Genomic DNA, 24,793 nt, shown 5'->3' on the forward strand with positions numbered 1-24,793 from the left:
CCAGGGCAGGCAGCTCGGCATGGAGGAGGCAGAGACAGACAGATTGACAGCTCCGGGGGATGGACAGATGGCTGGATGGAGAAGCAGATGTGTATGAGGGATGGATGGATGGAGAGATTGATGGATGTGTTGGAGAGGGGGACGCACAGATAGACAGACAGATGCACAGATGGAGAACAGACGCCTGTTCCCTTCCCTCTCACCCTGGGCATGCCTGGGGTGCTGAGCTGTGGTGCTGCACTGGTCCTCTCCCCTGAGGCTTGTCTGACGATGGGACACTGGCCAGGACCCCGCCAGGGCAGCGGGACAGCCATGAAGCTCCCAATGTCCCCTGCTGAGCAGCTTGTAGCCACACAGCCCCCAGCAGCCCCTGAGCAAGTGGCGCCGCTGGACCCAGCCATCTCAACCCTCTAGCTTGCCAGCTCTGCGGCCGCCCGGTTCTGCCCCATGGCATGCCAAGCCTGGCTCAAAGCAGCCCCAAAATCCCCATCGGGTTGTTTCCAGGGATGACAGCACGGCCTCGTTCCTGCTCAGAGGTTTTGCATCCCGGCAGCCCCTCTGTGCCAAGCCCCTCTCCCTCCACCTGTGCTGATGACATGAGCTTTGCCTGCCTGCTCTGCCCACTGGGCAGCCCCACCGTGGTCCTGCCCTGCTCCCACCCGCATTGCACCCGGGATCCTGCACAGGAGTGAAAGCTGCAAATTCACAGCTTTTCAGCTGCAACCTAAAAATAAGAGGTTTGGGAAATATCTAGCAAATGAGTGGGAGGATGAGAAGAGGAGGAATTAATGGCCTGGTGCCAGGCAAACAGCATCTGGGAAGCCCCGGCGTGGCAATGTGACCGCCTCGCTCCCCGCCCAGCCGCCCTCCGCCACGACACGGCCCTTCCGTGGCACAAGGGGATGTTCTCATGCCACATGGGGCAGGATCAGACCCCCTCTTATCCCCCACTCCACAACGTTGCCCCATCCCCTTCCCAGTCCCATCATCCCCATTTGGGCTCAGCGTCACATCCCACCTGGCTCAGCGGCTTGCGGTGGCTCACAGCAAAATGTGGTGGTGGGGATGCGCTGCTTGCTTGGCACCTTCTCCCGCTCCCCCCTCCCTGGGCACGCACGTGTTTCCGCTGCCGGTCTGGCGAGGCAGCCAGCGCCGCGGGCTGGCACACCGGGCACCCGCTCGGTGGTGGCAGGCGGCTTGGCACACGGAGAAGTTTCTCTGCGTGGAGCTGTGGTGTGCTGGCTGTGGGGAGAGGCTTTGATCGTCACTTCCAGAGAGCACAGCGGGTGGCTGGGGCTGGGGGGGGCTCCACACAGCTTTGATTTCTTCCCCAGGGTACTTTGCATCGATGGGTCTCACTGCTGGGCCAGGGCAGGTGGGAGGAGGCGAGGGGAGATGGGGCTGGAATACCAAGCAGCTGCAGAGAGATGCTGTGCCCACCTGAAACTGGGCACTGCAGGCTCTGCACCCAAAAATATGGCCCTGAGAGCCTGGCCAGGGCTGTCCTCACCGAGGCACCTGTGGAGAGGTCAGCACCAGCCCCAGTGCCAGCAGATGCTGTCGGTTTGTGCCCACTGCTCATCCAAAGCGCTTGGGCACTTGCCATTCCATGAAAGAGATTTCCAGCCTGACTGTGCTGTGCAAGAGCCTTTTGCTTCGGAGAGCGGCCAGGAGCTTACACCCTCACCTGGGTGCCCCTTGCATGTGCTTTGCCCTCCCGGCGCTGCTGTGTGCCAGGGCGGGGAGTGCTGCTCCGGGGCTGAGGGCTTTGGTGCAGGTCAGTGGTGGGGATTTGGGGATGATGGGGAAGCTGTCAGTCCAGTCTGAGTGCCAGGACAGGCACAGGGAGACAGGGCATCTCTGCTACCAGGGAAGGTGATCGGCGGGGGAAAGGGGTGTAGCTGCCTTGAGTGTGCGGGTCAAGCGATGTCTGTCATGGAGAGCTGAGCGTGCACAGGGCCACCAAGATGTGCAAAGCCACCGAGGTGCACAAAGCCACTGAGATGCACAGGGCCGTTGAAGTGCACAACGCCGACAAGACAAGGGCCAAGGCCAGGGGGGAGATGGGAGCAGGCTGAGGCACTTTGGGGTGTCCTCAGGTTGGGCTGCTTGCGCAGGGGTGCCTGGCTCTGCCGCAGCACCAACACCCACCGCCACCCTGGCGTGGGGCTGCCTCCCTGCACGTTGCCGGTGCCAGCACTCAGCTGCATGTCGAATCCGTTGGCATCAGCAGTTCTTGCCGTGAGCGCCTTGTCTCCGCCGGGCCGATCTTACAGGATCTGCGGCTTACACACTGCTTAGGGAAGCATAATCCCTCTTGGATTTCTGCGCCTCTTGCTTGTGCTCGGGTCGGGTTTTGAAGTGTTTCCTCCACAGCCACAAAGGCCGGAGCTCACTCGCACTCCAGAGGCAGCTAATCCTGCGCCTGCAGGAGCGGCGGCTTACAGAAGATGAGCACATGGCGGCACGCTGCCACTGCCCCTGCCAGCCCCAGCTCCCCAGCACCCCGGGGGGCCGTGGGCACAGGGGGCTCCAATGGGTACTGGAGGGAGACCTGCTTGGCCACCCGTGAGGGTCCTCCATGCCAAGGTGCAGGCTTGTGGGAGGGGGTTTGCCACGGGGACCCTCTCCCTGCATGCGGGGACCCTTTTCCCTGGTGTGGGGATCCTCTCCCCCAGCGCAGCCGGCTGCTGCTCATGTGGTGCCACACAAATCCCACGCTGAAGAGCTGCGGCGCTAACGAGGCAGGTAATCCCCTCATCAATAACCGGCTGTAAAAGTGGAATTATATTCCATCAAGTGACATTGAATACTGATGAAAGAGCTGCAGGGCCGCACCGCCTCCCTTCCCAGCCTCCGCAGCCATCCCCTGCTCTGCCGGCAGGCGCGAGGGGCTGGGGAGCCCCAAGCCCTGGTGCCCTCACAGCGCTTCAACCCCTTAACATTCTCCAAGGGCGGATGAGGGGTCTCCAGCTCACGGAGCAGCCCCTTGCTGTGCTCTTGGGATGAGGCAGGACCAGCGAAGGGCAGGGGTGATTTAAGGGGGGGGCATGTGGCTGCAGGGACTCCAGGGCAGGGGTGTGGACCCCCCCAGTGTGTGGGGCTGAGGTCCCAGCACCACCATCTCGCATGCTCTTGGCTGTATCCGCGCCAGCAGAGCAGAGATTTATGTGAGCAGTGGGGAAGGAGGAGGCAGAGACAGTGGTAAACAAGCGCCGTGTTTTTCACCCGTTCTCAGGGCTGTGTCCCCATGCATACCATGGTCACACAACTCCCAACCATGTGTCCCCCCAACCCCTCTGTACCCTGTGTCCAGGGCCACCTGCCCCACAGCATCCTCACGCCAAGCATCCCAACCACAGAGCTGATGCTGCTGGCCTGGGGACCTCATGCAATGCCCCAGGGCAGGGACTCAGGGCTGGGGACAAGCCAGGAGCTCTGATCCACTCAGCTTCTCTAATTAACTAGTGCTAATTGCCCGGAAAACGAGTCATTCAAACTGTGCTGAGGGCAGCAGCACCCTGGGGGCCAGCATCTCTCCCCGAGCCCTGGGGACATGGCCAGCACGGGCTGAGGGACATGTGTCCCTGCTGGGGAGGGTTGGCACCAGCCTGTGCACAGGGACCCATGTGGCTGAGCCTGGAGGCCACCGGGGACTATGAGCCATGCCATCCGTAAGCCCCCAGCATCGCAGCGTGGAACCCACCGGGAGCCTCCCCGGTCACCCCCGGTGTGACCAGCAGCTCCACCGGGTGATGCCAGGTTTGGTGCTGTGGTGGCAGCTTGGCACGGGAATTTGGCTGGGGGCAGGTACAGCACATGGGAGCTGGCATGCACCAATGTCCCTCTTCAACCCCTTCGGTGGCAGGGCCCAGACACCGCGCTGGATTGCTCCTTCCTGAGCCGGGTTAATCCCTCATTTGTGCCGTGGCAGCACCTCTGCAGGCAGCATGCGCCCCTTCCCCTCACCTTCTCCCCTTTGATTTCCCTCTCACCATAGTACACTGGGGAGGAATTTGACCTGCAAGGACCAAAGCACCTCTTGAAGCTCCAGGCTAAGCCTGGAGGGGTTGCGGTGGGTGTCACTCACCGCTGTGTCAGCATGCATGGCAGCCAGGCAGGGCACCCTGCTTCGTGTCACAGTGTCCCCAGGCACGGGGCTGTGGGGAGCACCATGGGGGGAACCAGTGCTTGTGGGGGGCAGAGGAGGGCTCACCCCCATTCCTAGCCTCACCAGCCTGCCCAGTTACCCTGTGTGCTGAACATCCCAAGGGGGGCTGCCCCAGCCCTCCCCACCAGCACAGCTGCTTTATATCCCCCCAGCAGCTTATCTAGCTGGGGTTTATAAATGTTTGAAATTAAGGGCTGGTCCCAAATTCCCTACTAGGCAACAGTTGCTAAGCAAGTTTTATACACAGGCTTCTCGTGACCGAGGAGCAGTGGAGGAGCCCCCCTCGCTGGGTTTGGATGGAGGGAGCACGTGTGCCAGCTGCCTGTGCTGCTGCCGGGGCGCTGGCCATGGCCCAGGAGCCAGGACACCCCCAGCCCTGTCCCCTGAAGACCCCCGGGATAACTTCATCACCTTCCTGCCCCCTACATCCCGCTCTGGCAGGGGCTCAGTGCCGGCCACATGGCTGCTTAAGGGGCTTTTATAAAATTCCCCTTTATTGCCATCATCCATTTACTTCTCTTTTTTTATTCTGCCGGAGACCGTGGGGCTACAGGTCTGCACCCATCTGCACACCAGGGCGGGAGTAGGGTGCTGGTGGCACCAGGGACCCCCCCACATGCCGGAGGGATGCCTGCGCCCCGGTCCAGCTGCCCGGGATGCTCTGACTCACGCCAGCCTCTGAGCCACTGGCAAATTTCATTACAATAACAAGGTCTGCGGGCAAATTAATTATTAACAATTATTGTTTAATATTTATATTGCAGTACAGCTCCAGGCGAACTGCTTTGGCCTCGCCGCTTCCCACTGCCAGCTGTGGCTCGAACGATGGCCTGTCCCAATCCCCGGATGCAGAGCTGGCTGTGGGGTTCCCACAGGGATACTGTTGGGGGTTCCTGCCAGGAGACAGGGCTGAGCTGGGCTGGGGGTCCCGCTGGACCCCCCTCAAGCCACCTTGGGTCCATACTCATCCTCCCACAGTGCCAGGGCCACCCTGTTTGCTGGCAGCATGGCCATGGGCTCAGAGCCTGAGGCGGGACTGCTGGATGCCGGGGACACCCAGTGCCAGGGGGGGAGGCGGGGGGGGGGGCATGCAGGTCTCTTGGGGGCCGGTGAGGGGGTTTTCCTGCCCATAGGGCTGGCTGGGTGCAGGGCAGGAGCAAGGTGGGTAGGAGATGCCTGCCTGGCCGTGTAACCATCCCCAGTGCCCATGGAGGGTGATGCTGGAGCAGCAGAGGGGTCCACCCCCACTTTTGGGATCCCCAGGATTGTCCCTGTGGCCAGGCTGGGGAGAATCCTGCTGCCTGATCCCCTCCCCAGAAGCCCCCGCCCCTGCCAAGTGCCTGCACTGCCCTTTGGGGTGAATCCATGTGGGTTTTGGCTGACCCAGAGGGGACCACAAAGGTGGGGTGGCTGCAGGGCACTGATGGAAGGGGCACAGATCCAGCAAGGAACTGACTGGCTTGTCAGGAGAGAATGGAAAAGGGGAAGGGGATGGGATGGGGAAGGGGAAGAGTATGAAGTTGCAAGGATGGGGATGGGCATTAGGAAGGCAAAGAAGAAGGGAAAGAGGAAAGGGGAAGGGATGGACAAGGGGAAGGGTTGGCAATTAGGAAGGCAAAGGGGAAGGGGAAGCAACACAGAACAGCCATGATGCTGCGATACCGCAGCAGGAGGTGTGTGCTGATGCTGTGACCTTTGCCGGACATGCCAGCACTCCCAGGGTGCTGGCAGAGATTAAAGCCTTTGCTCGGCTCCAACCTGGGCTCCCGGGGAGTGCTCATGGCCAGGGCTGGAGGCCACGGCACGCAGTCCCCTGGGAGCCCAGAGTCCATGGAGCTGGGGGCTGTCGTACAACAGTGATGGAGCCTGTTAGTTGGACCATATTCCCCACCTTTGCCCACCCCGTTCTGGCCCAGCTCTCCCTGGGTGCTCATGCAGGGTGCTGTACTCATGCCCATGCCGGGGACACCCCCAGGTGCGGGGCTGACCCTGTCCCTGTCCCCTGGCTGAGTGGCAGCTCTGCTCTGCTCCTCCACAGGGGCTCCCTCCCGCGACGTCCTCCTCGTCTCAGCCATCACCACCGTCAGCCTTAGCATCACCATCGTACTCTGCGGGATCTGCCAGTGGTGCCAGCGCAAACTGGTAAGTGCCCCTGTGCTGGGGGGTGCCTGGGGTTGGGAGCAGGCACAAGGCATACCTCCTTCCTTCCCGGGGTCCTGGGGTGCATTGGGATGTGGGTCCTGGCCACCCTCTGTCCGTGGGTGATGGCTGGGGCGGGGGGTCCTGATGGGTGGGGGGCAGTGCCCGCTGTCGGGATAGCGAGGTGCGCGGCTGCCAGTGGGCAGAGGCAGTTGCTGTGAGTGGTTTGCGGTGGGTGCCGGCTGCAGCTTTTATTTTGCTCTTTAGGAGATGTGATAATTAAATGTTTGGGCAAAACTGTTTGTGCAGCATAAAGGGAAGTTTCCAAATACATATATACATATATTTGCGACAAGCAGTAACGATCTGGCCCCTGTCCTGCTGGGCACACTCCTGCCTGGAAGAGCCCGGTGGGAAGGCAGCCAGCCTGTCCCTGGCAGCACCAGGCACCGTGAGCCGTCCCTGCCGCCTGCTGTGCCCCCCATGCCAGCCCCCAGCCCCCCAGGCCACCCGGCTTCCCCCCCTGACCCCCACTGTGGCAGGGGGGCCTTTGGCTTGGGACAGCACTCCTTCCTGCCCTGCCTCCTTCCTCCCTCTCCTCCTCTCCCTGGAGCAGCCCAGCACCAGGGTCCGGCCACGTGCTTGGCCACATTTCCTTTGCCATCAGATCCAAATCTGGGTCAAATGCTGCGATGGTGGCAGCAATTCCTCTGCAGGAGATGCCCACCCTGGCGGTGCCGGTGGCTCTCCCCAAGCCGTGGGAAGGCAGCTCTCCCCTGGGAAGGGAAGAAGGGGTCCAGCTGGGGACGAGGCAGCGTGAGGGCGGTGGGAACCACCATGATGTGCGGAGAGGGGAGGTAGGTGGGAAGGGGCTTCCAGGCCTGGCTGGTGCCACCCCAGAGAGGGTAGGCTGGAGCAGGAGGTGGCGGAGGGCTGGGCGCTGGGGAGGAGAAGGGATGGTTGTGCTGAGGGATGAAGCTGGCAGGGGAACAAACAAGTATAAATCGTGCAGGAAGGCATTCAGGCTGCAATTTTACAACAGAAGGGAAAGGCGCGTCCCGGCCGGCCCTCAACAGCGCATGGAGCTGGAACGGCTGAGTGGGAACCACGGCCAAACCCTCTGGGCGGCTGCCGGGCTGGCCCCAGGCTGTGCTCGCACGGCAGCCCTGGGCTGACTAGTGCCAGGAAAGTGGGGGCCAGCAGCCGTGGCTGCCATGTCCCCACAGGCCCTTTACCATGGCCGGCTGGGGACAACGCTGAGCATGTGGCTCAGGGCTGACTCCCTCCATGATGGCCCACGAGTTATCTGAGGGGTTGGGTATCCATGCAGCTTCCAGCAGGATTAGCCCATGGGCATGCAAGGGGATCCAACATCCCTGCAGCTCCCAGCAGGATTAGCTCATGGGCATGCAAGGACATCAGGCATCCCTGCAGCTCCCGGCAGGACAAGCCCGTGGCTGCCCAAGGACACCTGTGCTGAGGGCGCAGGGAGTCCTTTGGCGCAGCACTGCCAAGGAGACAGCCTCGTGCAGAGGTGACGAGGCTGGGGAGGAGGAGAAGGGAGAAATACTCCGTTCCATGGGCAGGCTGCGTGCGGGGCTGGCTCCTGCAGAAGGGATGCTGATGGGTCCAAGGCCACCATGGTGGGAGAGCTGGCCCGCAACCCCAGCCTGCTCCAGCAGCTGCTCCCATCCCACCTCAGCCTCCCCACACCTGTGTGGAGCAGCCTCTGCTCCTAATTGTTTGCTAATTGGCATTAATTATGCTCTTGTCCGCCCTGGATCGGAGCAGCATGCTGAACCTGCCGTCGGAAATCACAGTGAAGTGCCCTGATTACAAGCCCCAGTTAGGAGCAAGCGCCTGCTTCATTATCATATGGCAGCTCTTCCCTTTCAGTGGGGAAGGTGAACTCAATTAATTCAGGTTCAATTAATCCTAAAATTACCTGCTTCTCCCCCAGTGAGGCCGTGGAGGGGTGCGCAAGCGGTGACTGCTGCTCTGCCTTTGGGGTGATGCAGGGCATGAGCCCCCTGCCTGCCTTCCAGCCTTTTGGGGATGGTGCCCAAGAGCCAGGGCGGCCATGCCAGTGTCTCCCCTGTGCCTCTACTGCTTTGTGAGGGCCCAGGGATGAAGCTATCAGGAGTTTTGCTGCCCAGCTTGGTGGGATGGAGCCCATCGACCAGGAGGCTGTAAGGGAAAAGGGCAAAACCCAGGTCAAACCCTTCAGATGATGGAGGTGCAGCCCTGGCAGCTCCCATCCCCATCCTCTGCTGCGATGCTCTGTGGTGCAGTGGGGGTCTCCCTGCTGCCCCCTGACTCTTCTCTCCCTCTCCTCACCACAGGGTAAGCGTTACAAGACTTCCCTGGAGACTGTGGGAACTCCAGACTCCAGCCGAGGCCGCAGTGAAAAGAAAACCATCAAGTAGGTGCCAGGGTTGCGGGGAGAGGGGCAGGGGGCTGTGGTGCCAGGAGCCTCTTCGCCCACGGGTCCGGCACAGCCGCAGCCTACTCAGCACCCTGCCCTCTGCCACACACTGTCCCCTGGTCGTGGGTGCCCTGCCCGCGTGGGGACCCGTGCTGGATTGGTGCCGCCCCCAGTAGCAGCAGGGAGGTTCCTCTTTGGGGACAGAGGTGGCCATCCCTCTGCTCCCAGGGAGGAGGGTCCATGCAAAGCACAGCCCTGGCAGAGCGAGTTTGGCAGCAGCTGCTTGCCCAGCTCTGTCCCGGGAGCAGCGAGGGCTGCTGGGGACACCAAGCGATGGGTGGTGCCCACCATCCTACCAAAGCATTGCCAATCCCTGCTCCTCCTGCAGCTGCTTGCGGGATGGGATGGTTGCCCTGGTTGGGGTGGACATGTCCCCAAGTCCCCCAGCCCCAGTGGCAGAGGGGCGCTGGAAGACTGGGAGAGCTGGCAGACCTCTTCAGGTACCCCTCCTGGCTCACCCACCGAGTCACGGGCATGACCAGATGGAGCCATGGGGACCTCAGCATGGGTAACCCGAGGTCTGGGCATGCAGGGCCTGAGCCCTGCCCCACTGGTGGAGCCCCCCCGGCCCCGCTGCCTGCATGGCTGGCACGGCTCTGCAGACCATGGGCATTGGGTTGGGGATGCCATGGGGAAGGGAGAGCGGAGCTGGGGCCTCTCACGGTGCTGGGTAGGGAGTAAGGGGGGAGGTGTGTGGCAGCCATCACGGGCTCTCCTGGGCACCCCAGCTCTGCCCTCTGCACCCATTGGCACCCCGCAGGACTCCTGCGAGGAGCCAGGGCCAGGCTACCAGGAAGAAAATAGCCCCTGCCTGGAGTAAGGCTATTGCAAACCTCCTCTCTTGGCTGGCCTGGCCTCCTGCCCAGGGTGTTATTGGGGTGCAGGCGTCTGGGGCTACCTTGGGCACCCCTCCACCCAGGCACAGCCTGGCCAGCTGCTCCTGGCCACACCAGGGCTGCCCATGCCCAGCTGGGACTGGAGTGGGAGGCACATCCCCTCCCACTGGCACAGCACAGGTGGCTCTCCCTCCCCAGCTCTGGCACCATCCCTGCAGCTGGGCTCAACCCGGAGCCTCAGGTGGGCATGAGGGGCGTGAGGGCTGGGCACTGGCGACTTTTCAAGACCCCAGCACTGGTGGGGAGCTGCTTGGCTCCACAGCCCCAGTGCACAGCTCGGGCCAGGCCATGGGGTGCTGCGGACAGCTTGCTGGGGCCAGGAGGTTCAGGCTTCAGACTGGTTCGGCAGGAGGGGACCTGGAGGAGTCTCCAGCATACAGTAGCATCACAGTTAACCAAGCAGCGTGCGCTTCCAGGATCCAGCTGCTGAGGAGGCGAGGACGCACAGACGTGGGTGCTAAGGATGCACGGACACGTGTGCCAGGGATGCCGCGCCAGCACCGCACTCGCTGGCACCTCTCTAACCCTGTACCATCCTTCTCTCCTTCCCAGCCAACGGAGCCACCTGCTCCTGTCTCTCCGCAGCTCTGCCCTGCTCCCTCCGTCCATCCATCCGTCTCTGTGTGTGTGTGTGTGTGTGTGTTGGTGTCCGAGGGGTGGGCGGCCGCGCGCCCTGTCTCTCTCTGCAGGATCCCGGCGCTCCGGGGGCGGAGGGCTGCTTTTCCTCCCCTCTCACAGGAATTCAGCTTCTCTCTCTTGTATTTCCCTTTTCTTTCTCCCCTGGTCTCCGGCCGCTGTAGCGATCTAGACAGAGACTTTTGGAATAACAATGACAACACAGTGCAGCAGAAATGGAGCTCCTACCCTCCCAAGGAGTTTATACTAAACATTTCACCTTACGCCCCGTATGGTGATCCGCGGCTTTCCCTCAAGTGAGTCTCTCCTTACCGGGTTTGCTCCGTGTAGTGAGTATATGGGCAGCACCCACTCGCCTTCTTCCTCCTTGCCCTCCTCCTCCTCCTGGGCTCCCTGCACGCCACCCCATGGGCAGCCCCATGGAGACGAGCAACCCCTCCCTCCCGCTCCCCCGGGGGCAGCTGGGGCCGCGGCGGGTCCCCCCACCCCGTCGCGGTGGCGCAGGATGGGGTTGCGCGTTGGGGGCACCCCCTCGGCGCGGGGATGGGTCCCCCCCGGGGCTGGGCTGCCGGCGAGCGGGACCCCCCCCCCCGACCCTCGCCCTCCTTCCCCCTTTATTTTGGATGGTTTTGCCAAGGCCCCCGCGCACCCCTCTGGCCAGGACCCCTTTTCTTTTGCAGTGCTGATGTCTCTCTCTCTCTCTCTCTCTCTCTCTGTCCGTCTCTTGTCTGTCTGTCCCCCTCTGGCTCTCTCCCCCTCCCCTCGTACCCACCACCCCTATCAAACGGCTCCCCCCCCTCCATGTCCGTCCATCTGTCCGTCCGGCTCCCTTTTTGTCTGTCTGGGGGGGTCTGGCCACCGGCCTGGCCCAGTGGCTCTCTGTTATCAGGGGCCAAGCTGACGGCGTCGGCCGCTGCGGGGTTGGCGGGGGAGCGTGACGGCCGCCCTGGGGAGAAGCAGCGGCTCGGCGAGGACGGCATGAAGAGCAGCATCTCTGCCCACAGCGAGCCCAGCGCGGGGAAGGCGGCACGCGGCCGCTGGCACACAGTGCAGAGCCACTTGGCCGCAGGGAAGCTCAGCCTGTCCAAGTGAGTGAGCACACATGGTCCGGCACGGCACCCCGGCACGGACCCCCACCATTGCCAGCGTGCCCGGGCACCCGCTCCCCACTGCGGGCTGCGCTTGGACGGGGGCCACCAAGAGACCCCCCGGCCCACCATGCCGAGGGAGGCGAGGAGCTGCCCAGGCCCCCCGTGGTGTTTCGGCAGCATGTCAGCTGGGGGGGAGTGGAGGAATAGGCTGAGGGGCTCAAGCCCCAGCTGGGCAGGAGGAGCGCCTTTGGGTGCTCCAGCGCCAAAGGTGGCTTTGCTCAATGCCGATGAAAAGTGCCTTGGCACCGCCGGTGAGGCTCTCCAGGGCAGCTGGCACCATCTTGGTGATGGCCCAAAGGCATGAGCTGCTCTGCCATGTCCCCATCCCTGGGATGTGACCATCAGGGATGGTGCGGGGCATCGCTAGCCTCTTTCCTTTGTGGCACTCCCCTGACCCACGGCACAGCCATGAGACCTGGCGCTGGCACCTCACTTGTGGCTCCACCAACCGACGCTGGGCGACACTTGGGGAAGATTGGTGGTTTATCAGATTTAAGGGAAAACCTGAAGTTTTGTCACACTCTGCAGGGCTCATGGCCCAGGCAGGCTGGGTGGGGGTCTCGGCGAGACCCTCTGCTGCTGGCAGTGACCATAGCTCTGTGGGGGGAGATGGAGGTAGTTTATATGGCTGTGGGCTTCGTCCTGTATTACTGGGCTCTGGTTCGGTTCCCCACGCTGGGACGCAGCAGCCCCTGGTTGTGCGGCAACCCAAGTGCTGTGGTCGTGGCTGAATAGCCAGTAGGTCCTGGCAGCGGCCTCAGCATCCTTGGAGAGCTCGGTGGCAACGGCAAAGGCACTTCCCAAGGCTGGCGTGCCTTGTCCCTGCTGCTGCTTCCAGCTTCATCAGTGGGAAGAAAACCTTTTCAAAAGAGAAAGGCCAGTCCTACCACCTTGGACAAATCCCAAATGCCTCCTGGGGGCCCAAAGATTGGTATCGCTGCTGTTTGGAGCCACAGCTACCCATTTGGCATGATGCTGGTGTGCTCCGGCTGGGCTGCTGGAAAGCGAGAAGAAGAGGCGAGGAAGAGGGGGAGCTGCGCAGCCTTCAGCCGTACCCAGTCTCGGCGGCGAAGTGAAACCTGCCAGGAGCCCGCGCTCCTCTGGCATGATGTGCGAAGGCCGGCTAAGAAAAGGCATCGCGCAGCTGCCGTGCCGAGAGCCACAGACGCGCGCCCCGCGCGCCGCTCGGCACCTCCACTCTCACTGACTCACAGCCGGGCTGCACTGGCAGCCGTGCCATGCCAGCGTGGGGACGGGCTCTGCTGCCCTGCCTGGTCACCTCAGAGCCTGGAGGGGCCGGGGCCAGACAGACGGACGATGGATAGACAGCCGCTGCAGCACGCTGGGCTGGCACAGGAGGCAAGGGCAGGGTTAAGGGGATGTGGAGGCTGCTGGTGAAGCTTCCTCCCTTTCAGCATCTCTTTTGCGCAGAGTCTTCGGGTCTGGGGTCTTCAGGGGGGGCTGTTCTGGGGGCTGGCTGCTGTACCGCTCCCCTGATATGGGGGCACCCGGCCGGGCACAGGCAGGGTGTGCGGGCAGGGCGTGCTGCCGCCTGGCACGGTGTTGGCAGGAGCTCGCGCCTCCAGCTGGCGCCGCGCCGAGAGGAGCCAGATTTAGTTTCCTGTGACTGAGAGGTTGTAAATTGAACTAATTTAGGATTTGATAGGAAAGCAAAAGGAGGTCGGCGGCAGGCGCGGGGGGAGCGGCATAGCGCCTGGGCAGTGCCCTGTGTGCCTTTGACCCCGGCCACGGGGCGAGATCCATCCTGGCTCTCCACTCCTCTCAACTTCCCTCCCTCTCCTCTCTTTCTCTCACTCACCTTTTGCTCTTTCTTCACCTCTTTTTTTTTTTTTTTTAATTATCATTTTATTTTAAAAGCTATTTATCTTTCCCCTCTCCCTCCCTGTCCCCCGCTGCTGGCAATGCACGACGGCACAGCTTCGCTACGCAGTTTCAGCCAGCACCCCAGCGTCCCCGGGCAGTGCAGGGACTGGGGTAGGGTTGGTGGCTGCTGCTGAAGGCAACTCCCCAGTGCCAGGCAGTGTGGTGGTTCTGGGTGGGGGGATGCCGTCATGCATCAAGGACCCCCAAGGACTTTTGCTAGGCTGGCTGAACCCCTTGGTCTCGCAGCCATAGCTTTGCAGGCTGCTGTGGGCATCAGCGCCGTGCCTGGGGCTCCTGCCCGGCTGCACAGGCCGTGCCACGCATGTGCTGCTGCCCCAGCGTGGGGCCAGCTGCATGGCCAACGATGGGCACCACTGCTTCCCCTGCCAGCCTCTCAACTGCTCTTCCCTCTCTGCTGGCCAGAGAAGCCCGTCCAGCCCAGCGCTGGGCTCCTCTGCTCTCCCTGTCCCACCAGGGCCACATCCACATCACCCCCATCCTACAATTCAGGAGCACGGCCAGACTCCCATCCCAGTGGGCTTGCTCGCTGCTGGCAGCCTGGCTTGGCCCTGGGGACAGCTGGCTTGCTGGCATGCCACGACCACGGCGGCCTCGGCTCCTCCATCGCTGTGGGACCCCCAGCGGGCTCAGTCCCGCAGGATGGGGGATGCCAGACCCGGCGGTGCTGGCAGCTGGGTGCTGGGCTGGGAGGGATGGGGACGGGGCGGGCTGGCTGGCAGCACGTGAGTGGGCGCCGCGGGATTCGCCTTCGCGCAGCAGCCTAATTAGCTCGCAGACGAAGTCGGCCGGCGTGCTGGGAAGGTGCTGGCTGCGCAGCAGCTGCGGGAGCGGGAGGGCACCCAGCCGGCCGGGTGCTGCGGTGCCACAACCGAGCCCTCCAGCAGCCCGGGACGGTGCCTGGGAGGCAGGATGGGTGAGATGGTGGCGGCGCGAGAGCCCTGTGCTGCCGGCGAGGCCAAGCCGGGGCCAAGAGGCAGAGGAACCGGTCGCTGCATCCGCTGGCCCCTGCCGGAGCGCTCCCTGCGCTGGGGCATCTTCTCTCTAACTCTCTTCTTTTCCTTCCTCCAATTTTGCCCCTTCACCTTCTTCTCCTTTCTCTCCTCTCCTCTGCCCTTCCTCTCCCTAAGTTTCGAGGACTCCACCTTGTCCACAGCCACTACCCTTGAGTATATCCCCACCTCAGCAGGCGACCCCAAATGCCAGAGGCCCCGCACGCTCATGCGCCAGCAAAGTCTGCAGCAACCCCTCAGCCAGCACCAGCGCGCCAACCACAGCCAGCCCACCACCAGCCAGAGCCTGGGCCACCTCCAGGCCCACAGTGGCTCCTCCGCCAGCGCCGGCAACCCCCGGGGCTCCCGCGGCGGCCAGGCGCGCCAGGGCATCGCCGCCGGCTCCAAGCATCGGATGGCTGGTGGCCGGAGCCGCTCCAATCCTGGCAGCTGGGACCATGTGGTGGGGCAAATCCGCAACCGCGGCTTGGACATGAAGTCCTTCCTGTAAGTGTGCGCTCTCCTTTGCTCTCTCCACTGTGCTGTCCTCTGATCTCTGTTGTGCTCTCTGCCTCTCCATCGCGCACTCTCCATCGCACGCTCTCCATCATGCTCTCTCTGTCATGCTCTCCTTTGCGCTCTCCTCTGCTCTCTCCATTGTCTTGCTCTCTGCTCTCTCCTCTGCCCTCTCCTCTGCTCTCTGCTCTCTCCATTGCTTTCTCCATTGCTTTGTTCTCTGCGCTCTCCTCTGCCCTCTCCCTTGCTTTCTGCATTGCCTTCTCTTCTGCCTTCTCCTCTACCCTGTGCTCTGCTCGCCCTGGCACAACTGCTCAGCTGGCACCACCTTGGGGAAACACTGCCCATGGCTGGCAGGAAGAGCTGGGTCCCCTCTGGCCCCGTCATGGGGAGCAGGGGCGGCTCAATCAGGCCGGGGGCTCTGGGAAGGGTCTCACACGTTCCCCCAGTTTGCTTTGCCCTGGGACTTTGCTACAGATCACCGGCCGATGTGGGTGCCCAGGTCCCCTTTGGTCCCCAGGGAGTGCAGGGATGTTCCAGCCCATGGGACAGCCACCAGCATGGTCCCCAAGGAGTGACGTTGCCCCACGGGGAAGGGCGGGGGCGGGCAGCCATGGTAAGGGTGGCTCCTGAGCAGGGTGACCGTCTGATATCACTGCCTGTCAGGCTGCCTTCCGCTCGGGCTGGGGGCCATGGGGGCAGCCAGCTCCGAGCTGCCAGAGCCGTGTGATCTTTAATCTGGCTTAACCCTATCTCCTCTATCAGTGCTGGCTTTCAAACTTCAAATGCTGAGGGCTAATCTGAGTCCCGTGCTGCTGCCGTATCTCAGCGCATGACATTGTCACTCCTCTGCAGAGCTGGTGTCCCCCTAATTCCACCTCCATCCACCCTGGGGTCCTCCCAGTGCCCCCCGGCCTCTCTTTGCCCCCTGGCACCCCAGGAGAGGGGATGCTGAGGTCCCAGCTGTGCTTCCTGCAGGTTGGTAGTGCTCAGGGTCAGGGGGGACAGGGATGATTCGGCCCTTGCGTGAGTCAGCACAGCACCTTCTGCATCAGAGTTAGGTTTTTGGCTGGCCAAACCCCAGCCAAAATCAGGCAGGAATTTGGCTGCCAACCACACTCCTCACCACCAGCCGGTTGGTGCCCCTCTCTGCTCTGCCAGCCCAGCACCATGCCGACTCTGCCTTCTCCCATCAAGAGGTTCCTCACCAGCTCCATTTGCTGGCTTCCCGATGTGGAGATGTGGCTCATTAGCCATCCCGAGGGTCACGTTCCTCTCTGTTTACCCAGCATCGGCACTGGTTCAGTCTTAATTGGCAGGGGGGGAGCAGCCACAGAGCCAAGACATGCCGAGCCAGCATGCAGTTTCCCCACGGAGGAGCCTCTGCCATTTACCACCGCCGCTTTCCGAAGCCATTAACTTTGCTTTTGCTCTTTATTCTGTTTACCCTCCCGCCTGCCTCCCCGGCGCCACAGTGTAAATGCGGTTATGGGCCCTGGGGAGGCTGCGCCGGTGGCGCCGGAGGAGGGCAAAGAGCCTCAGCCATGGCACTGCCATCTCCTCCTCCAGGGAAGGTTGCTGGGACCTCGCTCCCTTCGTGCTGTCCCTTGATCCCCAGCTCCTCTCAGCACCTTCTCCCCCCTTGGCAGGACCTTGGCACCCTCCCTGCCTGAACCGGTGGAGGAGAGGGGTGGCAGCAGTACCCACATGTGCTGGGCCCACCGGAGCTAGCACCTTTCTCCCCACAGCCCTCTGCACCCATCCCGGACATCGCCTCCTGCACAGGGACCAGTGGGCAGAGCCGGGGTCCCCTCGCCGTCAGGGGACCACAGGGTGCCGCCGCTCCTGCCAGTTCCTTGCCTGATGCTGTGTTCTCCTTTCTCTTTCTCTCTCTCTCCCGCTGCCTGCGGGGCTGCCTGGGCAGGGAAGGCCGGATGGTGGTGTTATCCCTGGTTTTGGGACTCTCAGAGCAAGATGACTTTGCCAATATCCCCGACCTGCAACCTGCTGGGACACAGCCGAACCAGCCGAACGCTCAGGGGGACAAGAGGTATGAGCGAGGACGAGGGCAGTCCCGCAGGAGGAGGAGACGAGGGCCTCACCCAGGGTGGAGGAGGAGGAGGAGGAGGAGGCTGGCCTCATGGAGCGCGAAGGTTGGAGCGGCACAGGGTGGCCCAACGGGCAGCAGGGCACGGTGACGTCTGCAGCTCTCCCCCGCCGGCACCCACAGTTCTGCCTCTGGAGCAGCGGCACCAAGAGGACCCCCATCCCGTCCTCCTCCCTCCCTGCCCTCTCCCTCCTGCCATCCCTGGCCACCAGCCCCCCGACCTGGCTGCATGCTGGGGAGCGCACGCTCGGGAGTGGGGCAGGGGAGAGCCCCTGTGCTGGGTGGAGAACGGGGTGCAGCGGCAGGGACACACACACCGGGGGACCCCCCGATGATGCTGTGTCAGCAGCTGAGCCGCATCCCATCCCAACGCATGTCTCGTGCACTGCGTTGCCACCACCTCCAGCCCAGCACAGCTCGCGCGGGTTGGGCAGCCCCCCTGGGGATGCAGGGACATCCCTGTGATGGCGTGTGCTTGAGCCCCACGGCTGAGCCAGGGGCAGAGCAGGCACAACAGGCTGGGGGGATGCATTACCCCCCCTTTCTCCTCCAAGTAAACTGCACAGCAGCGTGGCACAGAGCCTCGCCTCCGGCTGCTCCCTGCCTTCCTGGGGTGCTGAAGGCTCAGCACCACATCTGGCACCGGCACCAGAGCCCAGCCACAGCCACCGGCGAGGGCTGGCAGGAGCAGAGGGGCCCTGTGCCACCGGGAGCGGGTGTTAATCCCCTCCGGAGCGGGGAGGAGGTGTGAAGCCAGCGGGTGCTGCCTCCCCGTGTGCTCGGCGTGTTAATGAACTGGCACCGTTCTCGCCCACCGGCTATTTTTACCCTGCTCCGCTTGGTTTCGCTCTATCTTTTTAGCACTTCCCTCCCCAGCGTTGCGCTGCGCAGCCGGTCCCTGCTGGGAGCGCTGGCCGCCGTGCCGTACCGTGCTGGCTGCCCTGTGCCAGGCGAGGGGACAAGGGACGCTGGCTGCTGGGGACGGGTGGGTGGGTGGCTGTGCCGCAGCAAGACCCCGCTCTCCACTTCCCCCCAGCTCGCTGGTCTGAAAGACGCATCCCGGCGCACGCATGGCCTCCCCACCTCCATCTCCCCCTGCTCCCCATCCTCCTGGGCCCCGTGGGACGTGGGGGTTTCAGCCAGTGGAGGGGACGGGCTCCAGTACCCTCCGCTCTCGCCTGCCCATCCAGCACTGTCGGCCACCTGCTCTTCTGCCTCAAAACGTCTCCTGCATCCCCGTTTCTCAGCTTCTTCCTTCCAGCCCATCCCTGGCAGCTCCAGCCCGGCGCCTCGGCGTGTCTCCTGTCCCAGTGACTAACCACTCTCCGTCCGTCCATCCTCCCTGCTCCTCTCTCCCCCTTCCCTCCCGGCAGGCCGGCGGTGGATGACGTTGCTCCTCCTCTCTCTTGCTCTTTCCTGCTCTCTCTCTGTCCACGACCTCCGCCAGTGTGCCACCACCCTGGCACCCATGGCTCCACCTGCGCCTCCAGTGGGCCCCACCGCCGGCCCCTCCGCCTTCATTTTCACTCTGTTTTTAACCTATCTTTGCTTCCCCAGCTCCCTTGGGCTCTGCAGTCCTCCCTGGGTGCCGTCCCGCTGGGGCGGGCGAGCTCTGTATGCGTACGGGTGTGCAAGAGGGCTGCCGCCCCGTGCCACGGCGTGTGCCTCTGTCCCATCGCCTCAGGTCGTGTGTCGTGTCGTCCCCCCCCATTAGCGTGTGTCTGCGTGTGCTTGGCGTGTCGGTGGGTGTCTCATGGCATGCGTTGTGGCTTTGCCCGCTGAGCCCACCACGATGCTGAGGCCGTCCCGGCGGCGTGCTGCCCACCGCGGTGTGCGTGTCCTGGCAGTGCTGCGCCTGTTGGTCAGTTTGATGGTTTATCACTGTGTCTCAGCTCAGGCAGGAGCCGCAGCAGGTGGGAGTGTGGGGGTGCATCATGGGGTGCCTGTCTGTGTGCAAGTCCTCTCCCTCTTGGGTCTGTCTGTACCCTGGCAGCCACGGCTGCCCCATCCTTGCTGCCATGTGCCTGTGTCCCCTGTTGTCCCTGTGCATTGTGGCAGCGTGGCCTCGGTGTGCGCCCGCCCGCCTCCATTGCTGCTCTGTCCGTGTGCCTGCCGCAGCTCCCGGCTGCCCACCCTCCCACCGGGCTGCTCCCTCCTGGCACCATGCCCACTGTCCTGCAGCCAGCCGGGAGCCATCGGCACGGCCCCTCCAGATCCAGCTGAGACAGCCAGGGTGTGCGGGGACAGCCGGGGCAGCGGTCCCAGCGGCAGAGCATCACTGGGGGCTCCATGGCAGAAGGAAAGAGGGGCTGGTTAGCGCTGGGCACCGAGTCCACACCGCAGCACGAAGCACCGGTGGGGTGGCTGCGTACCCAGCTCCCACCCGGATGGAGAGGGGCTGTGTGTGTGTGTGAGGTGCAGCCAGAGCCATAGGTGCTGGTGGGGCCAGGTAGCCGCAGGGCTGGATGGCTGTTCCGGGCATCACCAGGGGCTCTGTGGCCAGGGGGGCACGTGGGCAGTGTGGGAGCTGCTGCCGAGCTCTGAGGTGGCATGTCACAGATCCCAGGGCACCAGCTGGCACCCAGCCCTGCCTGGGGCAGCGCAGGCAGAACCAGCTGCCTGCACCGGCCAGGCCCCCCTGCCCGGGGAGGCTGGTGGGCTGCTGCCGGTGGCACAGCCCTGGGCATCCTTGCAGTCCAGCTCTGCCCACATCCCAGCCTGCAGCCTCCATCGGGATCTGGCATAGCCCAGGCGCAGTATCCGCTGGGAGAGGGTGCCCGGGGAGTCCCTCGCTGCCTCACCCATGGCTCTTGGCCCCTCTCCTCTAAGTTACTGCCTCTCTTTCCCCAGGTTGCCGGCTGGCGGCAAGGCGGTGAACACAGCACCGGTGCCCGGGCAGCCACCGCATGATGAGTCTGACCGCAAGACAGAGCCTCGCTCCTCCGTCTCCGACCTGGTCAACTCCCTGACCAGCGAGATGCTCATGGTGGGTGCATGGAGTGTGCTGGGGACGGGCTCTCTAGGGATGGCATCCTACCCTGGGCACTGCCTGGGCACCTCCTTGCACTCCCCTGGCTCTTCCCTGTGCCTACCCTATGCCACAAGCACTCTGGCACGCCCCAGCCCGTGCTGCCATGTCCCTGTCACAGCCAGGCACCGCAGCTGGCACAGCCTCAGCTCAGCTGAGACGCCGCGGCCATCCCCCCTGGGCTGGCATGAGGGAGAGATGCCGGAGACATGAGGGACAGGCTGTCAGGAGGAATTTGGTTACTTGACCTCCCCATCCCCAGGATATATGGTGCAGAGCCAGGAGTCATCTGAGGCGACGGTGGTGGCGGGGAGCCAGGAGGAGGCTGATGCCCTCTGACAGCTCGCAGAGCTGGGGGTCAGCTGCTGGTGTGAACTGAGTTCGGGTGCCAAAACGTGGGGGAACGGGGGTGTGCAGACCCCGCTGGTGGTCCCTCGCTGGCCCCCTGACACTGCGCTTGCTGCCATTCTCCCACCACCACAGCTGTCCCCAGGCTCCGAGGACGACGAGGGCCACGATGGTGTCAGCCGGGAGAACCTGGGCCGCATCCAGTTCAGCGTTGGCTACAACTTCCAGGAGTCCACCCTGACTGTCAAGATCATGAAGGCACAGGAGCTGCCAGCCAAGGACTTCAGCGGCACCAGCGACCCCTTTGTCAAGATCTACCTGCTCCCTGACAAGAAGCACAAGCTGGAGACCAAGGTGAAGAGGAAGAACCTCAACCCACACTGGAATGAGACCTTCCTCTTTGAAGGTAGGGGCTTGGATGGGCTGGAGTGGACCAGGGTGGGAGCGGAGAGGTTGTGGGACCCTCTGTCCTCCCTCCTGGGCTGGATCAGCTCAGATTGAGCTGATGGGACTCAACTCAGCTCAAGCTGGTGGTGAGATGGGTTGGACAAGCTATCAAGGCCAGGTTGGAGGTGTTTGCTCTGCATCCCATAAAGGGGACATGGCGGGGGAGGCTCCTTACCCCAGAAGGAACCCATGAGTGGGTGCACACAGGGGTATTAATCTGCCATCAGTCACTTGTGCCATGGTCTGCTCCCTGTCCGCTGCCTGGTGCCAACATCTCCCCATCAGCATGGGTCATGGGTGGTGCCGACACTGGCCCCGGCACCGGGTGCTGCTCGGCACAGCTGCAGCAGCTCCTCATCACCTCCCTCTCTGGCACAGGGTTCCCCTACGAGAAGGTGGTGCAGCGGGTGCTGTACCTTCAGGTCCTGGACTATGACCGCTTCAGCCGCAATGACCCCATTGGGGAGGTGTCCATCCCTCTCAACAAGGTGGACCTCACCCAGATGCAGACCTTCTGGAAGGACCTGAAGCCGTGCAGCGATGGCAGTGTAAGGGCCTGGTCCCCCTCCCACCCCCTGGGGACAGTCCTCAAGGGGAGGCTACCTCCCATCCCTGTGGTGTCCTGATGGGACCACCACCCTCTTGCTACCCCAACAGGGATGTTTCTTGCTTTGTGAGGAGGTTTGACATCTGATGGAGAAGTTTGTCTTCCCAGATCTTTATATTTAAGTAGCCCAAAGTGAGTGTCTCATTTTGGGTCAAACCAAGCCATTTCAGATCGATCTAAAATGAAAGTTTTCTTTTTCTCCTGCCTCCAGCAAGACCACAAAGTATCCCACTGGGGGTGGCCCCATTTCCTCCTGCCCTGATTTTCTGCGCAGCCCCAAAGTCCACCCTTGGGACACCTCTTGTGGTCCCAGCCCAGCACCCCACTCCCACAGCAGGACACGAGGGCATCGGGTGCCCCATTAGGGCTTGGGCTGGGTGCCGTGCTGAGGAGTGGGTGTTTTTGGAGCACCCACCTAAGGGGCTTCTGTGGGTCCCACAGGGAAGTCGTGGGGAGCTGCTGCTGTCGCTGTGCTACAACCCCTCTGCCAACTCCATTGTGGTGAACATCATCAAAGCGCGTAACCTCAAAGCCATGGACATCGGGGGCACATCAGGTATGAGCCCCAGCTCCTGCCATGCCGGGCAGCACTGCCCAATGCTGAGCTGGGGCTGAGAGCAACTCCTGTCTCCCCAGACCCCTATGTGAAGGTGTGGCTGATGTACAAGGACAAGCGGGTGGAGAAGAAGAAGACAGTGGTCATGAAGCGGTGCCTGAACCCCGTCTTCAACGAGTCTTTTGCCTTTGACATCCCCACAGAGCGGCTGCGCGAGACAACCATCGTCATCACCGTCATGGACAAGGACAGGCTGAGCCGCAACGATGTCATTGGCAAGGTGGGTCCCATGGCATTCATGTGCGGTGGAGGGACCCTGGCAACGTGTCCTGCTGAGGGATGGCAGCCAGGGGACAGCCGGGTCCCTGACTGATGGCATCTGGTACCTTCTCAAGCTGGAGAGTGAGGTGGAGTGTGGCAGGTCCCCTGGTGCTGGCTTTCTCCAGCCACCTCTGGTCCCGGCCGTGGTGGGTGGCAGCAAGGACTCACCCGGCACAAGCAGGGGGACGATGTGGTGCGCCCCATCCAGCGTGGCGATGCCTCACACCGTGCTGCGGCACAGCCTGCACCAGGGGTGAGCTTCAACCTGCCAAATATCTATTTATAGCAAGGCAAAAATCGAAGTCCCTGATGGCTCCGGTGTGCCGCGGTGGCAGGTAGAGCCGGAGCCCCCCTGTGGCAGCACCGTCCCCGGCTGCGGGAGAGCAGGGAGTGGGCAGGGGGCTCAGCTGGGAGTCCCTGGGGTCCCTGCCCACCAGCAGACAGACCCCAGCCCGTATCCCCGCACCGGGATTCCCTACCACCTCCTGGTGACAGGAACGGAGGAATTCATCCCCTCTTGATTTGATTTACGTTAAATCCATCCAGCTCTCTGCTCGTTAGGGTAACGATGACAAACGAGCGCAGTAATCTCTGTTATTACCGCTCACCACAGAGAGTCGATGATCCCCAAACACAGCGCTGTAATCAAGCAAACACATAGACTGGGATAAACCTGGGAGAGGGCGGCCACAGGCGCTCAGCCCCACAGGCTGCTGGAGAGGGGCAGAGGTGCCGGCATCCCCGGTGTGGGCACAGTCCCGAGGAGACACGGCACGGGCACGGCTGCGCCTGGAGCCCAGTGCCAGCAGGATGGATGGACTGAGAGACAGGGTGCCCGTGGACGGACAGAGTGCCCATGGACGGACAGAGTGCCCATGGTATCTCTGCGTTGCATTAAAGCCACCAGGAGTGTTGCAGCACAAGAACAAGGTGGTGCTGCCGGCAGAGAGGAGCATGCCCTTCACACCCTGGCCACCCCGCCATGTCCAGCAGCCTGCTAATCACTTTTGATTGCATAATTAGCAGCGAGCCCCGCACCGGTGCGGCGAGCCACTTAGCCAAAGTGGTGGCATGGGCTCCCCGAGCTGTCAGCTGCAGGGAGGGCTGGCACATGCGGTCTTCCACGTTGCTGTATGGAAAATCAATGGATAAAAATAGCCTGGCCCTACGTGGAGACGATGCCGGTGCCTGTGGCTGGCGTCATGTGCCGGGAGAGCCGGGGGGCAGGAGATGGGGGGCAAAGGCAGCAGCACCGGGGAGTGGGATGGGGCTGGACGGCCGGGAGCGGAGACGTGGGTCCAAGGGCTGCCTGTCCCCACAGATCTACCTGTCCTGGAAGAGCGGCCCCGGGGAGGTGAAGCACTGGAAGGACATGATCGCCCGTCCCCGGCAGGCAGTGGCACAGTGGCACCAGCTGAAGGCCTGAGCACCCCAGGACTGTGGGACTGGGGGTCCCCCTTCCCAGCCCCCATCACCCCACTGCGGGGCTCCCAGTGAGGAGGCGAGGGACCAGTGGGACAGTGGCCCAGCTCATGGGGACCCTGCGGTAGGAGGGGGACGGAGCCCCTTGCCCTCCACTTTTGGCTCTCCCCGGTGCTGGGGTGTGGGGGGCACGCAGCCACCCAGGACCCCTGGCCGAGAAGGGTGCCAGAAGCGATGACCCCCCCTCCCCATCCCCACCACTGAGCAGAACTTCTGCGAGTGCTTCCAGCCCCAGTCCCTGGGAGCCCCTCTGCCTCTCCCCAGCCTCACCCCCTATTTCAGGGGGCCAGGCCGTGGGTGTGAGAGGGACTCCCACCTCTCCTCCCCTTTCAGCTCAATAAAACCTCTCCGAGCCGTCAGCGTCGCCTGAGCGGGGCCACAGAGTCCCCCCCCCATGCCCTGTCTCATCCCCACCACCCTCCCCGAGCCCCCCAGCCATGCTGGGCTGGCACGGGGTGGGGGGCACCTGGAGGGGAGGGCAGCCCCCTTCCCCGGGGCCAGGCATGGGCTCCTGGGATCGGAAGCCATGACACAGTTCGTTAGCCAAAGCGGGCTCGCTTGTGCACTGCCTTCAGCCGGGTTTGATGCTTTACCTCCGCCTTCGGGCTCGGTGGGAGCGGGAGGTTGATAACCCCATCCTGGAGCTTGGCTACCCGTATGGGGACCCCACCATCCTGCCCCCACCCCAGCTTTCTCCCCCGTTACACCCCCCCCCAGGCACGTCCCTGTGGGGCTGGACAGGGGACTGGCCTCAAGCCAGGCAGTGGGCCCCCAAGGGGATGCTGAGCCCCAGGGCATCCCTTTCCAGCCAGGCTAACCCACACACCAGGGCTGGACCAGGACCCCTATGAGCCCCATGCCCAATACTGGGGCCCCTGGGAGGGAGCAAGTGCCATTGTCCCCATCCTGGGCTGGTGGCCAGCCAGCCAGGCACGAGCAGTGCCAGAAGCATCCCCATGCTGCCTGCATGTCCCTGTCAGCTCCCCCTGGGATGCACGTGCTGGACCCC

The 24,793-nt window shown here is 63.2% G+C and overlaps 1 protein-coding gene across 5 annotated transcripts in view; it reads left to right on the forward strand.

Annotated features, from left to right (window-relative positions):
* The window catches only part of SYT7 (synaptotagmin 7), a 271,753-nt gene extending 246,960 nt beyond the window's left edge, over positions 1-24,793 (forward strand). Inside the window, exons 2-13 of one of the 5 annotated variants that reach the window (XM_056353449.1) lie at positions 6,210-6,313; positions 8,653-8,732; positions 10,492-10,623; positions 11,200-11,415; positions 14,511-14,879; positions 16,813-16,938; positions 19,846-19,981; positions 20,507-20,777; positions 21,197-21,366; positions 21,867-21,981; positions 22,062-22,261; positions 23,624-24,793. In XM_056353449.1, coding sequence (XP_056209424.1) covers positions 6,210-6,313; positions 8,653-8,732; positions 10,492-10,623; positions 11,200-11,415; positions 14,511-14,879; positions 16,813-16,938; positions 19,846-19,981; positions 20,507-20,777; positions 21,197-21,366; positions 21,867-21,981; positions 22,062-22,261; positions 23,624-23,728 — 2,024 coding nt within the window. In that variant the 3' untranslated portion in view covers positions 23,729-24,793. Of the gene's footprint in view, positions 1-6,209; positions 6,314-8,652; positions 8,733-10,491; positions 10,624-11,199; positions 11,416-14,301; positions 14,880-16,812; positions 16,939-19,845; positions 19,982-20,506; positions 20,778-21,196; positions 21,367-21,866; positions 21,982-22,061; positions 22,262-23,623 lie in introns of all 5 variants that reach the window. The other 4 variants (XM_056353450.1, XM_056353452.1, XM_056353446.1 and 1 more) reach the window with 4 other exon arrangements.

The sequence above is a fragment of the Falco biarmicus genome, chromosome 10 (genome assembly GCF_023638135.1).
Source record: "Falco biarmicus isolate bFalBia1 chromosome 10, bFalBia1.pri, whole genome shotgun sequence".
NCBI classification, from domain to species: domain Eukaryota; kingdom Metazoa; phylum Chordata; class Aves; order Falconiformes; family Falconidae; genus Falco; species Falco biarmicus.